Raw genomic sequence first — 25,437 nt, 5'->3', positions numbered from 1 at the left:
GTCCTCGAAGTAGCTTGTTTAGGAATAACATGACTTAAACGTGTGATAATTATCGACAATTTTCATTGAAAATTATTGTAATTGTAATGTTTATTTAAAAAAAAAAATATTAAATAACTTTATTATATTTTTTTATGTTGAAAAAATAAAAATAAATAATAATCTCTCAATTGCACTTTTAATTTTATTAACTTGTTGATGACATCTTTGTCTCTAGACGAAAATAAAATGCATAAAATGACTTGTCAAGTTATTAAAATTAATAAACTTGTTGTTATAAATATATCCATTAATATTTTAAATAATTAATTCAATGTTAAAAGGTTATTTTATAATATATTATTTTCCATTGATATGCACTTCAAAGTAGCGGATTTACATCTAATAATAAGTGGCTATAAAAATAAGTGAAAGTTTTACATCAACTTGGTCTGAATGAATAATAAATATCACATGATTTAAAGATTAAACAAATTTACAGAAAAAAAAAATATAATAATAATAAAAGTGTGACGATATTATACACAAATGATAATTGAAATTCATTTTATTGTCATTATGTATAATTTTTATGTATAAAATTTGCGTGTGTGTCGATTGAAACCTTTTAGTAATGATTTAATTTATTTATTTTTATTATTTTATTTATTATAAAAAAATAAATAATGATAAGGTTTTATATAATAACATGCAAATATACATCAATTTAATATGCAAAAAATATATATATTATTTTTTTATTTATTTTTTTATTCTTTTAATGTACAGAGAGTATAACAGTGTTATTATCAAAAACCGCTACTTAAAATAATAATTTGTAATTTTAATATTGCAAATACAATTTGTAAGTGTTTTTTTTTTTTTTTTTGTATTAAATTACAGTAACTGATGCAATGTGATATATATGTCAAGTTACATTATTTATGATTGAGATAATCTTATTAAATCTCGTCAAAAAAGGATCTCGTATGTGTATATGTACTTTTATTTTTTAATATTTCAATACGAGTCTTGTCAGCTCAGTGTCATATTTTTATATTAGAGTATATTTGTATTATTTGTTTTTTAGTTTTTTTTTTCTTTTTCAAGGGGAAAATTATTTGTCAGGGTTATTTCATTCGGGGATTATTTGATTGGGAAAATTTGGATTTGAAAAAATAACCAGTAGCCAGTGTTTTGTATGAAAAATATTTAATAATTTTTATGGTGATTAATGTTTTGTAAAAAAAAAAGATATTGGTGATATGAAAGTTTTATAAAATTATGATAATTTCATAGAAATTTAAAAGTCAATTGAATCTGCTGATTGATTTATTTTTCAATTTTTATATTTTGCATAAAAAAGTTTTAAAATTATCAACAAGTGGCAACGATGAAAATCAATTTGATTTAATTTTTTTGTTTATTTTTCAATTTGCCCAGATGATCTTAGAAATACGAAGGATTTGTCAGATATTTTGGCAATTTTTAAATATTTATTAAAATTATTTATCACATGATATTGATATTTAAAACAAATTTATTTATCCATCAAAAAGTTTTACTAACAATTGTCAATATAAATCCACCAACTCTACAAAAAATCTATGAAAATTATTTAAAATTTTACCAATAATTTTTTGATAAATTTATCATCCCCATTTCAAAATTATCATACATAATTAAATGTTTCTTTTTTTTTAAATTAAAATATCAGCAGTTGTTTCAAAAAAGAAAAAATAATGAATTAATTAAATTTTTAGTTTGTTTTTTTTTTCGGCTGGGTGGAATAAGACATTTAATATTGTTTGTACAAGATGAAAAGACCAAGTGACTTTGGGTCAGTAATATAGCTCATACTTGCATTGCATATTCCAAGTACCAACTACTCTTTTTGAGCGTGACATTTTTATTAAATGCCTGCGTTTTATTGCAGCTACCAAACGAGTTTTAACTTTAATACTTCAATGGTTTTCTCTACTGTATCCCTCCTCTCACTACTACCCTTTTATTTATTTATTTATTTTTTGTTTAAATTTTATTTTTATTATTACAACACTCGCTTCTTTTTTTTAACTCACCAATTTTTCACATTGCGTCAAATGATTTTCTTCAATTTATATATTTATACCCAAACACAATAAATTTGACGGGACTATATAAATGCATTGCGATTGGTTTACGATCCAGTAGAAGGCTTTATCGGTTCTCAGGACGCATTATTGCGAAAAAAAAAGGTTAAAATAAAATTAAAAAATAAAAAAAATCACAAATATCGTAGGCGTTTATTCCCGATATATGTGAATGTTAAAAAAAAAAGAAATTATTTATCCGTTTTTTATTTTTTTATTTATGTTTGGTCTTTAGTTTATGTTTGTCTTATTTTTATTTATTTATTTTATTATTTTTTATCAATTTTTAAATAATGACAATTTGTCGTTTTAGTTTTAAATATATATAATCATTTAAATATTTATCAAAAAAAAAAGAAAAATTCAATTGACACATTTTCACAAATTATAAATAATATGTATTTTTTTTTTTTATAAATAATTAATATAAATAAAAAAATAAAAAATACCTGGAGTGTTGAAAGATGCTAAAGTTTATCTCAACGAAATAAAATTATAAAAAAATAATTTGTTGCTGCAAAAAAAAAAATACCACTTGCTAAAAAAGAAAAAAAAAAAAAATTAAATTCAACGAGCTTTTGACTTTAAATTGCGAGTAAAAAAAAAATATTAAAATAAAAAATAATAGTAATATTAATGATTATTATTATTAAGTTTTTAAATAAAAAAAAATTATTATTATTTGGCATTATTTTTAATTGACATGCAAAAATTAAAAATATGAAAAAAAAAATATTTAAAATGATAAATAAATTTAAAACAACGTGAAAAAAAATGATTTCTTTCGTTGATATTTAAAAAGTAAAAAAAATATATATTTATATATATTATTTTGATATTTTTTTTGAATTTTATTTTGGTTTATATGATTTTATGAGCCGAGATATTCTATAATCGTCCGCCCACCAGTTGTTTTCCAAGATAGAAGACTATATGTTACTTTCCCTTTGCGTCTTGCATACCCTCGGATCCCTAATATACACTTATACTCATGTTGACAAAAGTCTAATTTTAGTCAGTGGAACACTGTGACTGACGCTTCACCATGTTACAAATTTTTTTTTTTTTTTTTTATTTATTTAATTATTATTATTCATATTTATGTTAGAGTCAAAATTATTACTCGCGATTCGCGAAAGCACAATTATTATGAAGACCCTTTATTTTATTTTCAACCCTTTTAGCTGGTCAAATTCCTTGAGCCTTGTTTTTTAAATTTTTAAAAGTTAATTTAAATTTGAAAAAAAAATATCCTTTTTATTTTGATTTAAATTAATTAGGTGATTGGCTTAAAAATTCATTTTATTATCATGTTTTTTTGAAATTGTTCTTGTATATAATTTTGCCCTATTTTTTTTTGAATATTTATATAAAAAATTAATTTTCTTTTAAAATAATAAATTATTTATTAATTATTTTTAAATTTATTTAAGGCTTTTTTTTTATTTTTTTTAAATATTCCGTTATCATGTTCATCTAAAATACTGTTAAAAATTATTTTGATATATATTTTTTTGACCTCATTTTTATTTTCCAAATGAATTTACGTAAAAGTTATTTTTTTCTTTTGAAATATTAATATATTTATTTATTTTGATATTCAATTAATTATACAGATTTATTTTTTTTTCTATTTAGCCTATTTTTTTTTGTTCTAAAATTAATTCATATAAAAGCTATTTTTTCAAGCATCAAATTATTTATAATAAATTCAAAGCTCTAGCTAATTTTTTTTTTTAAATTCATTTACAATATTTTATTATCCTGATCTACCTCAAAAAAAAAAAAAAAAAAAAAACATCAACATGATCCCTATATTTTCCCATTAAAAAATGAATTTCAATTAATGATTTAAAACTTTTTTCAAAATTAAAAACAATTGATCAAAACGGCAACTAAAATTTATGATAAATTTATAAAAAAAAACGAGTTTAAAAAAAATATATTCAATTCAATATTTTGATTCTATAAATAAATGATTAAAAAATATAAAAAGTGGATGTATTTAATAATGATTAAATGATGATAAATAATATTCCATAAGTTGTGAATTTGATGGGAATAAAACATGGTAAATTAAATGATGCAATAACATATATATAAAAACACCATGACCCAGAGATAATTGGGCTGAATCACGTCACCCTGTTTGTGTTGTGATTTTTTTTTTATTATAAATCATTATTATTATTATTATATTATGAACTGCATATATAAAAAAGTAACACTTAACACTCGATGAGTCATGGTGTCCATATGGATTATCAAAGTGAAAAAAAAATAAATAAAAAAGATAAAATAATAAAAAAAGAATTACTTGATGATACATCAAGGTGTAGCATCAGTATGATGATAATTTTTGTTATTTTTTTAATGCTGGAGCCACTGATATACAGGTCGCAAATTCATATTCTATATAAAGCATAATAATTGTGACAGTGAATGGATATGTTACGAGTATAATTGTGCAATGATTATCCACTTTGAATGATGCTGTACTTAATTCATTTTATTCAACACAAAAAAAATGAGTTGAAATAAATTTTTATCATCTTTATTTGATCATAGTATGATTAGCAAAATTATTATTTATTTTCTTTCATGACTTTTAACGCCCACAATAATTTGTTATTTTATATTTATTATATATGTTTATAATGAAATTATATATTTGTCAATAAAAGTCGTCAAATTATTATTAAAATTTTCTAACAAATTGAATTGTTATATTGTATATTTATTATTATTTAAATTTTTATATGATTGATTGTTTATAAAATATCATAATTACAAAATTAGATTTTTTTTTTTTTTTTCTAATCTTTTTATATTGAGTTAAATGATTTTCTAAAATTTATATTGAAATAATAAATTTATTAATTTATTTAGAGGATTAGCTTTATCAATTAATTTTTATAAAATTAGATATTTTTTTTTTCTAATTAATAGATTTTTACACCCCTTCTCCACCCTTGTAAAAAATTCCAAATTAAAAATCAAACATCTATTAATAAAATAAATAAAATTAAATTGATAAAAAATATTTTTATAATTTAGATAACAAATTTAAAAAACAATTAATATAATTATAAAATTAGATATTTTTTTTTCTAATTACTATAGATTTTTACACCCCCTTTCCACCCTTGCAAAAAATTCCAAATTAAAAATGAAAAATCAATTAATAAAATTTATAATAATTTTAGAAATATTAATGATTGATTGTTAATAAAATAATAATTTAAATTAAAAAAATATAATTACGAAATTAGGTATGTTTGGGGTTTGTTGTGAATTGTGATGTGGCAGTGTGTTATTTCTGTCCATGGCTGAGTCACTCTGCAACTCCCACACATGTTATTTCGCATACAGGTTACATAGCCAGTCGCGTTACCTTCATATGTTGTTGTTATGTACTTGTGGTCCAGAGTACCGAGTTTGTAATTTTTTTTTACTTTTGTTGTTTCATCTTTGCAACAAGAGAGAACAAAATATACATGAGATTTAATTTTTTGCGTAACAAACACATTATTTATTATTATTTTTTTATTTAAATCATGGATAAGCTCATTTGTAAAATATCAATTCTTTTTTTTATGTTATTTATCTGCGTGATTATTTTATCTGTGTCTCTTCATATCGCCAAATGATAATATAATAATTTTCAATTTAACTTAATTAATTTGATACATAATTTTATTTTACTTATTTAATTATTTATGTATATCAATTATTATAAATTTGATAAACAAAAAAACAGACAATTAATTGAATTAAAAGAAAATTCATTATTTATTTTTGGTGTGTTAATTTGTGTGCGATGATAAGAAAAAAAGATTTTTTTTTAAACCGAATTGCATCATTGTAATTAGTCCAAACCGACACGCACTTGCTTCTAAAATATTTGTAAAGATGATCGTAAATTAACTCGACACTTGTGGAATTTTAAAGTCTAAAAGAGAAAAGCAAAAAAAAAAAAAATTACAAATGCCAATTGTAACTTTTGATAGGCATATTTTTGATAGCATTTTTAATTTTTTTTTTTGGCAAATATATTTTCTTTGAAATGAGATATGAACGAGATATATATTTTGCATTTATGATGTTGATTTTGTATGAGGTCGACACTTATGATGGCTTTGCCTCGTTTTTTTTATGTCGCATTGTGGTAAATTAATCATGGCGCATTGTTGTTGATGGAGACAAGAAAAAAAATTAAAAATAATAATAAGATGAATAAAATGAATATATATATATGAAAAAAAAAAAATAAATAAAACAACGATGCCACAGTGTCGCTTTAATTTTGGATGTTTTTTTGGCCCGGCCCACCCGGTAGAAACATAGCCAACTATTGCGATTTGGTCTGATGCCCTCGGTTTTTGTCTTTTTTTCATAGTCGTAAAATTTACTTTATGTCATTATATACATTATCCTTATTTATACTATTGTCATTTATTTATTTATACTCATTTTTTAAATTTATTTTAATTTTCTTCTTTTTTTTTTTTTTTGCAAGTTAATTTTATATAAATGAGTTATTTTTATTTTTCACAAATATAGAAATTATTTTGATTTGAATTTCTACTTGTTGTTAGTTTGAAAAATATTTTTATTTTTTTTATAATGGACAATTTATAAATTGAAAAAAAATTTTTTGACTCAAATTTTCTACTTGTTTTATGCATAATTTAAAAACAAAATTTTTTTACTACTTTAAGACTCAATTTGAAATTAAACAAGTTACTAGTTAATTATTTGAAAACGAAAAATATAATAATTAATTTTTAAATTACAAAAGATAAAACATTTATTTCTAAAAAAAGTTAAAAATTAAGTTGTACATTTTTTTAACTTTTTTTTGAGATTAAAATATGAAAAAAAAAAGAAATAAATATATAAAAATGTCGTTTTGATTCACAGCTTCCTGTATTCAAATTAATATATTTTTGTAACACCGGTGCATATTCACACTTGGATATAATTTTCATAATTTTTTTTCTTTCGACAATACTTTCATTCTTTAATTTATTCCAGCACTTTGAATTAATTATTAACATATATATATTTCATTAATTTTTTTATCTCAACGTCAACGGGCTCTTTATTTTTTCCATCATTTTTTTAATTCTGATTTTACCAACCAGCGAAAGTTACTAATTTTATAAGCAACAAAATATCATTTGCAAAAAAATATACACATGAAATAAAAAAGATAAATAAATTATACGCCATGAAGAAATGTATAATTAATTATAAAAAAAATTCTAAACTTTGTAATTTCTTGGTGTATGATTATCGCTTTTTAAAAAATTTTTTTTCTCAATTTTTTCTGTTGACGAGTGTGGCATAGATGTATATGATAAATATGAAAATGAATAAGTATCAACAGAGCTATAAAATATATCTTGAATGAGCTGCTGTGCTGATGCCTGTGTAGTATTTTGCAAAGATGACTTGAATTACGATTGAGAGGAAAAAAAAATATATACCCAAACACACAAATATATTATTATTATTTTTTATTCATGATGATATTAAGTGCAAGCTTGATTGATGCACTCGTATAATTAATATCCCCTGATGTTTCAAGCCAATGAAAAATGACGATAACAATTTGAATAAAAAAAATTATGAGAATAAAAACAAGAAAATAATAATAATAAATGTAAATTAAAAATATTTATTTGAGAAAAAAAAAAAAAATATGTATATCTTTAATGAGCTATTATTGTGACCTAGTTGCATCCGGCATCGTAAATAAATCCCAAGAATTAAAATCCTAAAACTGCATTTTCTTTGGAGTATAAATAAACTACATGTTTTTTTTAAATTTTTCATTTTTCATATCACATTTGATAAGCTCAATAAATTTATATAAATTAACGAAAAATAATAGTAAAATTTAGTTGTTTAATAAATAAATATGTTTGGACAAAAATATATATATTATTTATAATTTTTTGTTGATGAAAATCATTCCAACTTTTTTGTGTGTCCTAGTTTTAACATAATATGTTTTGTATTATTCATAATCTATATTTATTATGCAAAATATAAATATAAAACAAGCATTAGATGAAGGACATTTTAGTCACAGGTGAATGCATATGTATATTTTGACAAAACATTTATCAAAAAATAATAATATTATTGTTATTCGACATATTGTTATTTGGTTATGAAAAAAAAAAATTAATTTTAAATATAAATAAATTCAAATATATTTAAAAAAAAATTTATCTAGATGAATTTTAAATTAATTAATAACATTGTTTATTTATATTTATAATAAAAATAAAAATTATTCAATTATTTAATTGAGATATTATGGATTTATTATAAAAAGAAATTTTAATTTTTCTGTAATTTTTTATTACGAAATTTTTTAAAAATTGAACAATATCGAATTTGATGAAAAAAATAAATTTAAATATTTTATATCATTGAGCCAAATTTTAAACTGGATAAATAGCAATAATAATAACAATATAATAATGATGATAAACGTGTGTTGTTCCTATTTTTGCACGAAAATAATTTATATGAAAAATAAAAAAATAAAAAAATTCATATAACATGCATTGTACCACAAAGGCCATCTGTTCATTTTTTTTTTTTTTTTTAATTTTATTTAATTTTTAAACGTAATAAATGACGTCATTGATGAAATAAAATAACACCCACTTTATTTAAACTACGAAATAATAGAAATGAAAATTTAAATTACAAAAATAAATTTTAAAAAAATTCTTTTTTTTTTTTTATTAAAATACAAAAATTAATAAATTTTTGTGATAAAAAAATATTAGCTAATTGAAAGGGTATTATTTTCAATTAATTACATATTGAAAAAATTTTTTTTCATTGATACAAATAATTTTTTTGTTTAATTGAATTTGAAATTGAATTTTTTTTTCTCTCGGTTTAGGTAGGTGGCCTACCACCACTGTTGTCTAATATCATAGACTATATTGAGACGTATATATTGCATTTGTATTATTGGCCTATTGCCCAAAACGCGTCCCGACGCTTTCCGAAATTTTTTTAATATCCGAAATGAACCGAATACGAAGGCGTCCCGGCGTCGTGTTATCCGTCAGTGCGCGTGTGAGATGGCTACAAGGCACTCCCGCGACGAAGACGTTTTATTCTTCACTATTTGTCGCGTTTTATCAAATAATAATTTGTGGATTTAAATAAATAAATAAGTGTAATAAATCAACTCGATAAATAATAGAAAAAGTTAAACAAATATTTAATAAAGATTGCAAAAAAAAAGGAAAAAAAAAAAAGAAAAATTTACGAAAAGTGACATTATTTTAATAGAAAAAATATAAATTATTAATATTTAATTTTTTTCGTTTTTAAATAATAATAATATTTATATATTTACGTGTAAATTATTATGATAATATGCTGCAGACAATGATCAACATGATGATGATGATGATGAAAATATAATTATGATAATTAGAAATTTTAATTTTGTGTCCTTGGTACAGAAGGAGAAATGCAATTAATCGCAGGTGTATTATATATTGTCAAAGTGGGCGATTTGACAATGGAAAAATAGTTTTAGTTGAAAAAAAAAAAAAATAAATAATAATTGTTTGTTGATGATGATGAGAATGATAATGGATTTTATAATTTTCATTTTTTTTTTCTTATTTTTTTCACCCACGAAATTGAGTTAACCACAATGATTTATAATCACTTTGTTTATGAATCATATGTGTACATGACTAGTTTTATGTTAAACTGAAATTAATAAACAATTTTTAAATATTTTTAAAAAATATATAGTAATATTATCGACGTATCATTCCCACACACAGCGGTGACACACGCTGCATTCCCCCAATTTCAAAAATTCAAAAAAAAAAATAAAATACTATAAAATTTAATAAATAATAATAATTGATTTATATTTTTAAATAAATACAATAATATTACACTGTAAATTAATTGTTTAATTGAGAAAATTTGTGAGTTTTATTGTGAACTAGATAAAACAAATTGAAAAAAAAAAAAACGTAATATTTAAACTTGCAATATTTAAAGAAAAAAATTTTTTTGTTTTAATATTTCAATAGATATTTGAAGAGAATTATATTGTTAATTAATTAGTCAATTGTTGAAAATTGTGAGTTTATTGTGAACTAGATAAAAAAATTTTAAATTGAAAAGAAAAAATTAATTATTTTGTTTGAAAATATACAACAAGTGTTTTGATATTGAAAAAAAAAAAAAAAAGTGCTTAGTGAAGAATTTAATAATAAACAATTTAATGTTTAAAAAAATAAAGCTGAATTTAATTAACAAGACTTGTGTTGACCAACGATGGAATATCGGTAAGGTCACGAGGTCAACGCAGAATGCCTGAGCCGAGGGCAAAGCGCTGTAAACACTGTGACGGTACGCCATCTTTAAAATTCACCTGATATTATCAAAAATCAGCTGTGATGCAACATAAACACATACTAATCCTAAATGTCGGTATTTTATTACTCAAGATGTGTGACATTTTTTTTTAAATCTAATATAATTAAAAAACAAAAAAAAAAAAATTTTAAACTTTTTTTTTTCGAGTGATATTTTTAATTATTTTTTTGTGATATTTATTAAAAACAATTAACAAAAAAAAAATAATTTAAACAAAGTGTTCTTAATAATTGTAGAAAAAAAAAAATAATTTAAATTTTAAAAACTAAAAATGACTGAAACAAAAAAAAAAAAGAAAAAAGTGTTTTTGGATTTTTTAAAAACTTTTTTTTTTTTAATTATTAACAAATTGTTTGTTTAATTATAATTATTTACTAACATGTGTGTGTGATGGTTTGATAATTAAATTAAGCTGTAATAAAAAAAAGTAATTAAATTTTTATACGAGTTGATAAATGACAAGTAATATTTTAACAACATGAAAGTTTAATTGTTAGAAATATTGTCTTAATTTGTATCAATTTTATTTCTTCTTCAAATTTTTAATTGGTGTTAATTTGTTAAAACATAAAAATTAACAAGACAATTTTTTTTCTTTTGATGCGTTGTATATGTGCATTTTTAGCGATAAAAATATTTCATCACATTCCAATTGAATGGCAATTCAATCCTAAAACTCAATGTCTATTTGTCGATGTCTTCAAGTTGTATCTATTTGTATTTTTATCTCGGGTTATTAACCTGTTACTATGTTTCATCTTTGACTACAAAGACGTAATTATTCTTATCAATAAAATTCATTCAAACCTAAATTAAACTTGTTAATTTGCAAACCAAAAAATTAATAATCAATTTTTTATAATTTTTTAGATTTTATTTTCAGTTTTAATATTTTTTTTTTCACTTTTAAATTGACAAGGTGATGATTTGATGATGTTTATTGAGAATACCAAGATGCAATATTCAACACACTCTCGTCATTCGTCCCAGATACCACTTCAATCCCTCTTGTTTCTTATTTTTATTTTTTTTTTTTTTTTTTAGGCGCCTGTTAAGTTTTGCCAGGTGTCTATACATAGAAACTTTGAACATCAGTAAAAATCCATTAAGGCCAACCCAGCCAAAAATTAAACAGTCTCTAATTTTCAACATAAACTTTCTTTATTTATTTCATGAAAAAAAAAATACAATATATTTTTTCTCTTGTTATTTTTTGAGATTTAAAAATTTTATTTTGGCTTCTTTTTTGATGATGGTGCTGCTGGTGTTCAACACCTAGTGTTGTGTCTCATCATTGATGATAAAAGACGTCCATACGGTTCATGACAAATCAAATGTCTTGGTGCAGGGATTTTTTTTTTTGACTTTTTGAGTGAAGTAAGAGACTGCAACACATAAATCTTCATGAAAAAATATATTAACAGACAGTTTAAAATTTAAAGACAATTTTTTTTTTAACTTTTCGACTTCCGGAATATATTATTAATGAATGATGACTTATTTCTTATGCATTTTTGTATCCTCTTTTTTTACTTGTGACAATAATAATAATTGTACTGAATTTTTTACATTTTATTTATTTTACTGGATTATGTAAATCACACTTGAGTTTTTAAATTTTATTGCTATTATTTAAACTGTCAGTATATTTATTTAAATATTATTATTTAATCATGTAGTTTTTTTTTTTATTAAATTTTTTTATTATTATTCTTGTCGATCAGCTACTGCACAAGGCCGCGGTCAAGACATAAATCCGCGAAGCTCTCGTGGGCGTTGACAATTAGACGGTTTAACTCGTTGGGGGATAATAAATTCTCGTGTTAAATGCCATTTGGAATATTTATTTTTTTTATTTGCTTTTACTTTTTCATATTTTTTTTAATATAAATTTAATCAAAGAATATTAAAAATTGATAAAATAATATTGAATTACACTACTCAAAAACTAACTTGATTTTTTTATAAAATTTTTTCATTAACAATGTTGTTTTAATTTTTTAATAATCTAATAATATCATAGAAAAATAAAGTGGTTTTTTTTTATTACAAGCTTCATGTTGACAATACAAAATGAATTAAATTTATTTATATTTTAAGTAATTTCTTTTTAATTAATTGTTTGTTTCATCAAGCAAATGGTCGTCTAGGTAATTTTTTTAAAAAGCCTCATAAACATCAAGCCCGACAGCTGTCGATGAAAAATAAAATCTAAATATAGATCAAGTAGTTTGTGCATATAGGCCTGGTAATTTTCTCTTCCATCATTTGACATATATTTCCAGCCAAAATTATCTGACAAAAATAAAAAACCAATAAATTCACCAATTATTTCAAGTTGTATATATAATTTACAAATAAATAAATAAATAATTAAACTACTAAAGACCTTCCAGTGAAAATTAAATTATAAAAAATCAAGTGCTAAATTTTATAAATTTCATGATGAAAATTTAGCTTCTAAATATTATGAAAAATACACTTCCAAGTTGTTTGGAATTTTTTGATGTTTACTAGTTTTTTTTTATGTGAATCTTGATGATCATGAAAATAGGTCAACGATAAAATAATTTTTAACTAAAAATTTTAAACCAATAAATATATTCAGTTATTGTTGAAAATTTTAGCAAGAAAAAAATAAAATATAAATTTTCTCTTCCAGCTGTTGTGCAATCACTTATTCATTTTGAGTGTTTATAAATCCTTGATTGTATAAATTTCTCCTTACACATGAATTTAATATTTTTTTTTGAAATTTAAATATTTATTATAATATCAAGGGGAAGTTATGAGATCATTTTTCCTAGGCAAAATATAAACCGGAATACATACTCGGAGCAAATTTGCAAAAGTGCCTCTCAAGAGTGTGATAAATTAAAACGCTTGGACATCAAAAGACATAGTGAGGTACGCAAATAAATTTTCACCTCGATGAGAACACACCACTTTTTTTTTATTTTTTATTTATTATTATTCTCATTTATATATATTTTTGTTATTTTTATTTATCCTTTATCTCTGTTCAACAAGTTGAACGACAATTTTTATTTTTGCCTGGCTAACAAGAAGAATTTTTTCTCTTTTTTTTTTTTCTTTTTCGATTACGCAATATTCTTATGCGTATTTCTATTAAAAAAATACGAGATAAAAAAATAAAATAAATACTTGTCAAGAGAGACAAAGACAGCAAAGAAAGCTGATTTGAAATGAAAAAAAAAAAAATATATAAATATATATTGAATGCGTCTGGTAATTTTTATTTATTTGGTTTTTTTTTACTTTTATTATTTTTGTAATGAATAGAATAAAGTGATCCTCAGTGTGCAATCAAAGATGCAAGTGAGACTGACGACAATCGAGGCGTGAAAGTTTGAATAACAAGACCCCTCGTGGTTCTGTGATTTAATGGTTAAGTGTTTTTTGATGAACAACCCAAAATGCCTTTTTTTTTTTTTATAATTATTATATGTACCTACAGATATGCATAAAAAAATTAAAAAAAAAATATACTTGAGTTTGTAAAACGGCAAGATATTCGTCGGCATCTTTTGGCAGTGCCGCGATTGGATTATTTATTGTTACGGTATGTGCGTTGCGTGGGTGTTATACAGTATTCCCTAATTTTTTTTTTTTTTTTTATCTCTACTTATTTTTCCTTTGGACTGTTGAAAAAAAAAATAAAAAAAATATATATATCATTGGCATTGATCCAATACTGCGACACCTTACATCTACAAAATTCGTAGCTTTTTTTTTTTCTTGCCGAGAGACGAATGTCCAATGGTCATTGGTGATTGTATTATTATATTCATTAAAATTTTCAACTACTTATATTCATAAAATCACACATCAACTTGAACTTCTGAGCAAGAAAAATCATGGAGGTTTTTAATGTCAAGATTCATTTATTGTCCGTGAAATTATTTAATTTTTTTTAACCATGTATAATATATGGTTTTTTATCTCTTTTATTTTTAGATGTAATTTTTTTTTAATTTTTGATATTTGTCAGTTTAATTTGGAGTTTATATATTTTATATACAGGGCATTTATTTGACTTCCGGTTTACGTAATTAAATGTACATTATATATATCAACATCCATTACCGACATGTGTCTCATCGCAATTTGACATGTGAGTTGTTTCTTGTTAATTTTCATTTGACCGTGAAAATTAATCTTCTAATTTTCTAATTTGCAACTTTTGAATGTTATTTTTGTAAATGAGATCAATCGCTGCTACGTTTCATTGAGACAGGGTGACCTCTGAGCCGTTCTATTTTGAAAATCAAATGAAAATTGATTAGGGAAATTGGATTATATTGGAAAATTATGAAAAATATCAAAAGAAAACGCCCGAACAGGGACTTGAACCCTGGACCCTCAGATTAAAAGTCTGATGCTCTACCGTCTGAGCTATCCGGGCAGGCTTAAAAATCACATTTTTCCAAACGTGTCACAAATTAATTTTTTTCTTTCTGCGAAGAAAAAATTAATTTGTGTTCGGGCGTTTTCTTTTGCAATTTGAGACTTTAATTATATTTTAGTATTACAAAAAAATTCATGACAACAAATTGACCGAACAACTAAGTAATTCTTCAATAAAGGCCTTCTACAGGTTACAATCTATCCTCCCAAACCTGCTACAGACCAACAATTAGTGATTCCTTACAATTCAAGTGTTTAACAACTTGGGAGCATGCTTGACCAGTTCACCAGACATGCCTGTCCAAGTGTCCAGTCTGGTGGGACATGGGTGCTGCTCAGATGAAAGAAGTTCGAACTCCGAAGCGGTTCGAAAGATTTTGCCTAAGGGTTCTTCTAAACTCTCAACCTATTTAGATCTAGGAAACCCCAATATAAGCACCATGTCAACAATAATTCATCATACACCAGATGTAGCATATCCAGGATAGACTGTTACAGATATCTGAACCTAGCTCCTGATTACATGTCACATTATACAGGAATGGTGCAGCAAGGTGCAGACAGTTTTTCTCTGGATCTTCCACTGAAAATGTTGAATGGTGGGTTTGTCCCAACCCTTTCGCAAAGAATCCCCAATAAATATCTTTCCACAAAAGAATTACAGACAATAAGGTTGGTAAATTAGGTTCTACGCTGAAGGACACCTCTAGAATATTATAATGCTTCAGAACTCTAGTCTGATTTCTCCTATAGTATAGCTGAGCAAACATGTATCCGCAATATATTCAGTTAATGGTCCGGCACATATACACACACCTATAATTTATTTGGGCTAGCTTATGTAAACACATTCCATGCGTTCAGACCTCACACAGAAACACACATCCTCATACCAACAGTCACAACATGCTTTGTTCTTTTTTATTTTGTTTCACTATTACTGTCTTGTTTATAAACTGAAGAACATTGGAATAATATTTTTCAACAAGTAATAGCTGAGTAACCTTGTCGATTGTTTGTCAGTTGAATTATTAATTCAATTTTTTAAATAAATTTCTCAAAACAAAATATACAAATTATTTCTATTTATTCTAAAAAAATTACAACTATTTGAATCGTTTATTCGATGATAATTTATCTAGATTTTTATGGAAAAAAAATAAAATAATATAGCCCAGCCAAAAAACAAAGAAACGCATAAATTAAAATGTTCAAATAATTTTTACTCTACAAAGTAGTGTGATGCTATTTCATTTATAATTGATGATTCATTTTCTTGAATGTCGAGCCAAGCTGAATCTACATACTACCATCAATACGAATAATCATTCAGCACATGAAAATCAACATCTTTAAACTGTTTCGATTGTTGATTTTATATTTTGCAAAAATTAAATTAACAATATCATTTTAGATGAAAAACATTTCCCAACTTTATACATAAATAATAATAACAAATAATAATAAATAATTAATTATAATAATTTTTTAATTTGATTTTAACATTTTTAAAAAAATTATTTTTTAGGGGTCACCCTGTCTCAACGTGATAAATCATTTATAAATTTATTTTTCTTCTGGTTTTTTCTCTTTTTAAATTAACACATTTTTCATTTGTTATTGTTATGATGATGATGCTGATAATGATGATGTTAGTTTTTTTTAAATTTTTGTTCGGAGGGTACCATGCTGTCTGCTCGAATAATCCATATGATGCAAATGGTTCTGCGAATTTTTTAGTGGGGTATATTCTGACACGAAAAACTAAACATTCATTGCCGGCGGTCGTGTGGTACATTCACCCTGGCATTGCCGTAAAAATAAACGTTTTCGATGTTGTTGAAATACATAGAGGGATTTTACTCAATATCGTTCAACTAACGGCCTAAATTCCAAGGTTTCTTTTTCTCCTTTTTTTTTAATTTTGTTATATAATATATTTATTAATTCAGGTGAAGGATTAATTTATATATTTTCAACGATAAATGACAAGTACCTTCTTTTGTATTTTTTCTATTTTAAATTCTGTAATAATTGTTTTTAATATAATTGTTGGCGCTTTTTTGTCACTTCATTCAGCTGGTATACTTCTCTCGTAAAAAAAGAATGTTGTTTATAATTTGTAACGCATTTTGTGGCATTCAAAAAAAAAAACTCGTTAAAATGTCCAGGGCAATTTAGTCACTTTCCGCTTGTCACTTGGTATCAAGTTTTTCTTTAAATGCATTTCCGTTTTTTTTTTTTTTTCATTTACCTCTTTATTTATTTTTTATTACACAAGGAAGAATTATATATTTCATTCAAATATTTGTTTATGATAAATTTATTCCTGTTTGTAGAAATGTGTAATTTAATTTTTTTTTTCCCCTTTTTGGTAGAAGGAATATAATAATAATTGTATGGCTTATTTATAATTGAAATTATTACTTGTTTTTTATCTGCGTTGTCTTTGTTTTTATTTTTTTATTTTATTATTTTTCGGTGCGTGTAAGTAAACACGCAGATGACCTGGATAGGTACCAAAAATTATTTTGCATTACTCATCTGAGCTAGAAATTATATTTTCTAAAATTATTTAACAATTGTTTAATTTATCCTGAATATTTTTTTGGCCATGGAATTAATCAGCTATTGATGATTAATTGTGCTGGCTTTTTTTTTTCATTTAAAAAATCATTTATCATTGGTCTAGGCTTGAAAATTGATTAATTGTTAATTTTTCAAAAAACGACAAGGATTTTTGGCAATTAGTAATTTTTGGCTAATGACATTATAAATATTAACTGACATTTTTAATCTTGATAATTTTCAATTCAATGATTCTCAAATATATGAATGAAAATTTATTTTTAAATTTTATTTTTTTACAAATATTATATTATTAATTTTGATGAGTCAAATTTTAAAAATTTATAAATTCTTTTTTTATATTTCATTTAAACAAATTTGCCAAAAAATTATTATTGTTTTTTTTTTAAACTGTGAATCATTCATTCATTTATTTATATATTTAAAAATTATTATAATTATTTTTATTTATTTATTTATTATTTGAATTTTTTAATTTAAAAAAATAAATTTTAATTGTTAATAATAGCAGCAACAATTTTAAATATTCATAATATTAATTAATTTGAAAAATCATATATTTATTAATTTAAATAAAGAAAATATTTATATATAAAAATTTAATTTCATTTGACAAATAAATTATAAATCTCAATTGAAATAAAATTTTTAAATAAAAAAAAAAATTAACATAGACAAGCTTTACCTTATTTACAAATGGCCTGATTTATTTTTATGTATATATGTGTGTCCTTGCATTTGTGATATTTTGGTCGAGATTATTCTCGAAGAGAGTTTAAAGACTAATATAATTTCGTCTCTCCCTTGTCTCTCCCGTCTCTCCCTCATTCTCGAAATGGCCAGACTATGCTATGTAAAGCACTGAGCTTTAAACGTACACATTTTTTGAGCTTGATGCTTTTTGCCTTCTATGTTCTAGCTTGTTTTTCAACGATTTATAAACCATCATTGATTTTTTTTTTTTATTATTCTATTTACTTTTTGAATTACAGATGGGCGCCAACTCGAGAAAATTCTTGCACATGCCCCACATGTTTTAAATGAAACATGAACAACTTTTAATAAATAAATAAATAATTAAATATATTTAAAAATTAATAATATCTATTTATTATTAATTTTTCTATTTATTTTTTTGATATATATTCACTAACTGATAATCGTCTAGACTTTATTTATGAGTTCACTTGGAAATTTAACTGGTTAATTATATCTTTGAGTACAAGGCATTTTTTAATATTGCTATTTTATTATTTACCTTCGAGGCAATTGGTATGTTTGGATAATCAACTTTGCATTTTTTTTTTTTTCTACCCAGGTGCAAATTTTTTCGGTTGAGACGTTAAACATTCCATGATACTTGTTGTACGCGCGCGACTGGAATTTTATCATTATTTTTTTTCAAACATTTTTTACAATCTTTATTATATTTAATTTTTTATTTTCAAGTCAATCGTGCGTGACAATATATTGACAAGAAGTTAAAAAATAAAATATAATAATAATAAATAAAAAAAAAACACAGAGAAACTGGAAATAAGAAAAATTTTTAAATGAAAAAAAAAAAATGAATCTTTCGTGTTGAGGGCGAATGCATCAATTTGGAATTTGAGTAAATTATGGGTTTGTTAAATTATGGTGTAATTTAAAAATAAATTGATGTTATAAATTATACTGATGGAGGATATTATTAATGATAAATCAATAATTTAACTTATCAAATATAAAAATGTGAACACTTTTGAATTACTAATTAACATTCAGTAGCTTTTCATCGATAAAATTCAACATTAATTTATTGACTTTTATGTATTTATATGTTAGATTTATTATTATTATTTTTTTTGTTAATAAATCATGCTAATCATCGTTAATTATATCAACTATTATTTAATTTTTTTAACTTAATTATTTGTGATAGTGTTAATTAAAAAACAAGATGAAATTTTTTGTAAAAAAAATTAATAGTTATTTCTTTTTTTTAATTTACATTTTGTATATTTTTATTATCAATAAGTATTCAATGAAAATTTACAAATAATTTAATAATAAAAACAATAAAAATTTACTATTTTTTTAAAATTAAATTTTCAAATTTTCAAATAAAAAAGCAACTATTTTTATAATTATAACATGAAAATTCAAATTTATAATAGTTCAACGACATTTTAATTGTTTAAATAAAATTATTTATAACAAAAAAATTAATACTAATATTTATCTATTTCTTTTTCAATTTTAACAATAAAAAATTCATGAAAAATTTTACCTCATTGCTATTTAAATTTATAATTACAAAATGAATTAAATTTTTTTTTAATAAATAAAATAAGAATACAATTTTATTTTTTTTTATATTTTAATTAATTATATTCAAAATAAATAAACCAGCACACAAATTCGCATATATATTTTGCGATTTAGTGTGACAATTATTTTTCATCTCGTGTATAACCCACTCTCGTTCCTTAATTAGCCAATATCACATACAAGCACAGGGCGTTGAAGAAATTAACCTCTTCTTTATTTTTTATTAACATTTTTCTCTCCTTTTTTTTTTTTTTATCCACTTTAATTTTATTTTCTCGAGTTTATGCTATCCATACTGACCGTGATTCTCATTGGACCAAGATTGGTGAATAATATATTTTTTTTTTTTATTTAATTCACAGTGTATTTGTGTGTTAAATTCAGTCAAATAAATTCAGTAGTTTACGGTATACAACAAAATGACACGCCCGTGGGTTTTTCGGTGTTGGAAAAAATAAAATAAACAAAAATATAAATAATAAAAAAACAAATATAAATATATTACGACGAATGAAAATTATGCAAGAAAGAAAATCACACTGCACTCATTCGTATATATTTTTTTTTTTTTTTTATAAATATATAATAAATAAACTTTAATATTGCAAATTTTTTTTTTCCCCAAAATTATATTTTTCCATGGATTGATTTTTTTTTCTGCCTGTAAATTACATTTATATATTTTATAATTTAAATAATTCCATTTTCCAATCAATGATGAATGTAAAATAAATATTTTTCTTTTAGCTTTGATGATTTTTTTAAATGAAAAATATGAATTTTTAAATATTAGAAATTTTTAATTTCATTTTTTTTTTTCTGGCAATTTGTGGTGGTTTAATGTGTATGAATAATAAATTAAATTTGTGACTATTGCACAGAGACAACATTAAAAGAGTAAAATATTTTGCTTCTGGCTGGTTTGGCTAAGTTGGGTGTGCTATTTGCGTCTTGACTACTCCAAGTCTGACTCCACTATCTTTTGTATAAAATTTGTTTCCTCTTTTTTTTTATTTTCTCTCTTTTTCATCTTGCCAAACTTTTTTTTTTTTTTTTTATCTAATACTGCCTCTTTTGGCATCTGTATCACTCTCTTCTAAAAAAAAAATCAACCAAAAAACAATTACACTAAAATACATATACAGTAAAACGAATCAAAAAAAAAAAATAAATAAATTTGATTTATTTTATATGATATAAATAAACTCGTGGGTTTTAAAGATTTATAAAAAAAAAAAAAAAATTTAGTTTATAAATTTTATATGCTATAGATATAGCTTACAAAAATGTATTTTTTTTTTCATATAAATTCATTTATTGATGATGATGGCTTTAGTGGATTTACATCGTAAGATTTATAAAAAAAAAAAATTACATAATTTTATTATAAAATGCGTGTGGCTGTTGTTGTTATTTTAAAAATATATTTTTATATAAATTTATTTTATTCATCATACACAAGATTAATGCAAAATATTAATTTAAATGTATTTGTCAATTTTTTTTATTAAAAAATATTCCTAGAATTTTTTTTTTTATCTCACCCACGTTTTTTGGTCATTATTTAATTTAAAATTCTTTTTTGTTTCAGGTAAGACGATTGTTTTTTTTTTTAACTCAATACTATTTTGGTTATTCGGTAAGTCGGAAGTATATTTATTCATAAGTGCATTGTTAAATAATTTATTTAAAAAAAAGGAAAATTTTATTTCATTGATATTGTTGATAATTAATTTATTTAAAATAAATTTTAAAATGAATATTTGCTTAATTAAAATGAAGTAATAATCCCTTTCTTGAATTTAAAATTGAAATTAACTGAAAAAATAATTGTGTAAAAAATATGAGAGGAAAAAATAAATAATAAAAAAACAATAAAATGCGTCGTCGTGTGGGTTTTGTTTAGAAATGAAAGGAAGACCTTGAATAGTGGTTACCAAGATCTGGGCATCACTGACATCTAAACAAAACCGCAAAATAATAATGCTTCCATATAATAGTTTTAGTATAGTTGTATATAGACGACAACAAATGCCGCAAAATTATCGAGGTGATTACTGATGGGCTGGGCCTTGAGATAGATTGACAAAACCACGATTCAAAGTACCTTTTTGTTTTTCATTTTCACACACAAAAAATTATAAATAAATAGAAAAACAACATGTTTTTTAAATACATTAAATATGAGACAAAAAAATAAATGATAGAAGACATCAGGGGAAATGAGGAGCAATAGTGCAAGGGAAATTATGAGATAATTCAAATGACCTATTTTGCAAATGTGTTGAAATATATTTTCCGGCCTTCGGGACGAGCCCAAGTGTTCATTGCACCAGTGAAAAGATTGAAAAAGCTAAAGATTAGTTCTTGAGTGACATGCATGGCCACAAACTACATCATCATCGTCACTTTAAACATATATTACTATTTTTTTTTTTTCTATTTTTCTCTACCATCAGTATGTTTATTATATATCAAAATAAAAAATTAGTTTTAGATATATAAAATTAAATGAAATATATATCTTTTTTTTATTTTTCATTATGCAACATATTATTTATCATGAAAAAAAAAATAAAACAGACGAAATAAATAAATGAATATATTTAAAAAAATTCCAGTAACATCTTGTCATTATGATTTTTCTATTTTTGTATTGATGTATTTTATTAATATAAATTTTGTGTATGTGTTGTAGTGGGTCAGAGTGGCGAGACCAATTTAGATGATATATTATTGCAAAAATAAATAAATAAATATACAAAAATAAAAAAATAAATAGAATTATGTGACAAAAACATAAAAAAAGTAGAATAATTTTATTAAATTAGTCAAAAAAAAATTTAATTAATTTCTAATATAATATTAAAAAATTTAAAAGATTATTTATTGTTTAAATAATAAATAAATAAACAAATTTATTCAACAATTTTATTTAATATTTTTATTCTTTTTTAAATTTCAATTTGTTAATTTATTTATTAATTTATTTATTTGTTTATTTATTATATTTTTTTATCATTTAAAATTCAATATTTAAATAACAAATTATCCAAAATTAGTAAATTTTTTTTGAGATCATCCGCATATAGCATTGGGCACAAAAAAAAAAAATAGTATCTACGCAATTCTTATTTCCTTCTATTCGTGTTTTCATCACCCTGTTATATAACCATCCCAAACTGGGGTTTGCACTACCAAACATCCGAAGAACGTTACTCACTGGGACGCATTCCTTTTTGCCCAACATTTAAAATGAACTTTTTAAAGCTCAAATTTCGTTTATCAAGTCTCAGACCTCATTAACTATATTTTTTTTTATCACATCAAAATATATATCATCAATCATTTATTATTAATATTATCAAAATTTTTTAAATAAATTATTTTTCATACATTTTACAATTACCCAACTTTTTTTTTATTTAAATTTAAATTATCATTCGACTTTATTTATAAAAAAACAATTACAACGTAAAACAATAAATTTTTTCAAGCTCAAATTTCTTTTTCTTATTTTTCTTCCTATTATTATTAATTTCGTTAAAAAATTTACACACAAAAACATCATTGTCCATGATTTAAATGCCAAATTAAAAATAGCAAATGAAAAATTAATTTAAAACCATGATTTTTATCTGATAAAATAATAAATTATTTATGAATATTTTCATTTTAACATTAAATATAAATAAATATTAATAAACAAATAAATTTACAATGACATAATTTAATGATAAATATATATCAAGTCATTTTTGTTGATTAAAATTATTATAGATTTGCAATATACATGCCATATAAAGAATATTTTTTAATTTAAAAAAAAAACATAAATATACATTCGACAGATGTGTTTTATTTTTTTTTTATATTTGTATCAGTATTTATAAAGCTTAATTAGCAATTAAATGACCAAATTATTTTAATAAACCCGGCGGCACGCCGAAACTCTCGCGTTACACTTTTAAAAATATTTTTTATTTATTTATTTTTTTTATCTTTATTTTATACACATTATTGCAGCTTTTGCATTAACCAATTTATTTATTTATTTATATTTATTTACAATTAAATTTCATTTTTATATTTTATTTATTTATTTTTTTATTTTACGTCTCGCGAATTTTTGTGAAAGAATTGATCATTGTCATTCAATTCACGTTCACCCTTTGATCGAACCCCTTTTTATTTTTTTTATTTTTTATTTCTGTTATCTACCCCGTCACATCTGTATCCAAGTCTGCAATTTGCTTTTACTTGTGTAATATACCACCCGATCGTTTATCCTTTGTGCAACCGTTACATCGTTTTGATTATTACCTGACATGTTTTTCCTTTTTTTTTTTTTTATTTATCTTGTATTTTTATTTTTTTTTTTTTTAGTTGTGTTGCCACTTTGTAACACTGTTCATGTTTTTTAAGTACAGTACACTCGTCAGACACAAGACATACCTATATATAAAAATAAAAATAAAACAAAATTATTGTTTATTTAAAATTAGACAATCGATTATGGCTTTTAACTTGTTTTATTATTTATAAAAATATATTAAATTAATAAAATATATATTTAAATATATAAAACCTTCAAATTACAAAATAACAGAATAAAAAGTATTTTTTTTTTTCATTTAAAAAATATAATTATAGAGTTTAATATTTCTCTAATTGAAAAATAAAAAAAAAATATATATTTTTCTTTTAAATTTATTTACGATTATTCCTTTTTTTTATTACTCGAAATAATAACAGTGTTTTTGGACTTTATAACTTGCCTAATGAGAATAAAAAAATTATTTTTTATTATCAAAATTTTATATTGTATTATTATGACTAAAAAAAAATGAATTATTATCATTAAAAAATTTCTAGTAAATTAGAAATATTTGAAATATATTTTTTAAAAATTTTTCATTGATAAAGAATAATTAAAAAATGGAGAATTGATTAATTGATTAATTGAGAGTTTTATATTTTCATTGAAAATTAATTTAAATTTAAGTGAAATATTTAAATTTGTGACCTTCATTGTAGTCACTGCAGAGATAACGATGAGGAGAGACGAAGAAAAAGTGACGAATGACAAGCCCCAAGCATGAATAATTATTCTTATTTTTCACTGAGCATGTATATGTCCGTCAATCAGTGTCGTTTTGAATTTTAAAAATAGATTGTTAAACCGCTAATTTTCTCGCCTTCAAAACTGTCTCATTGTAATTTTTTTTTTTTTTTCAAATAATTTTTTATTATTTTTACCTTCTACATACAAATAATAATAATTTTATTACCAGCTGAATGAATAAATATTTAACCTAAAATTAATAATTAAGTAAAAAATATTTTGGCATCTGAATTTATATTTTAATTTGAATTTTTCTTTTTGTTGTATTTTAATGGGTAATTACAAAATGTCAAGTGACTACTGATCAGTGAAATTTTCGAGTAAACGAAGCGTGGTAATGAATTTGATGTGGTTTTAAATAAAATATATCATTTTTTTTTTTTAAATTTTTTAAATGGCTGGGTGAGAATTATAAGGTGGCTCACTTGA

General features: G+C 22.6%; 1 protein-coding gene and 1 non-coding gene across 3 annotated transcripts in view; one reads left to right on the top strand and one right to left on the bottom strand.

Moving 5' to 3' along the window:
* LOC122850080 (myocardin-related transcription factor A-like) overlaps nucleotides 1-25,437 on the top strand; it is a 110,922-nt gene that overhangs the window by 7,111 nt on the left and 78,374 nt on the right. Inside the window, exon 1 of one of the 2 annotated variants that reach the window (XM_044149085.1) lies at nucleotides 10,376-10,529. The exons of the other annotated variant lie outside the window; for it this stretch is intronic. Within the exon in view, the coding sequence (XP_044005020.1) occupies nucleotides 10,490-10,529 (40 nt within the window). The 5' untranslated portion in view covers nucleotides 10,376-10,489. Of the gene's footprint in view, nucleotides 1-10,375; nucleotides 10,530-25,437 lie in introns of those variants that run through there. 2 annotated transcript variants of the gene reach the window in all.
* Trnak-uuu lies at nucleotides 14,910-14,982 on the bottom strand. Its single transcript has one exon. It is a non-coding gene; the product is annotated as a tRNA-Lys (tRNA).

This window comes from Aphidius gifuensis, linkage group LG2, assembly GCF_014905175.1.
Source record: "Aphidius gifuensis isolate YNYX2018 linkage group LG2, ASM1490517v1, whole genome shotgun sequence".
NCBI lineage: Eukaryota > Metazoa > Arthropoda > Insecta > Hymenoptera > Braconidae > Aphidius > Aphidius gifuensis.
This window is presented reverse-complemented; position numbering and strand designations above follow the sequence as displayed.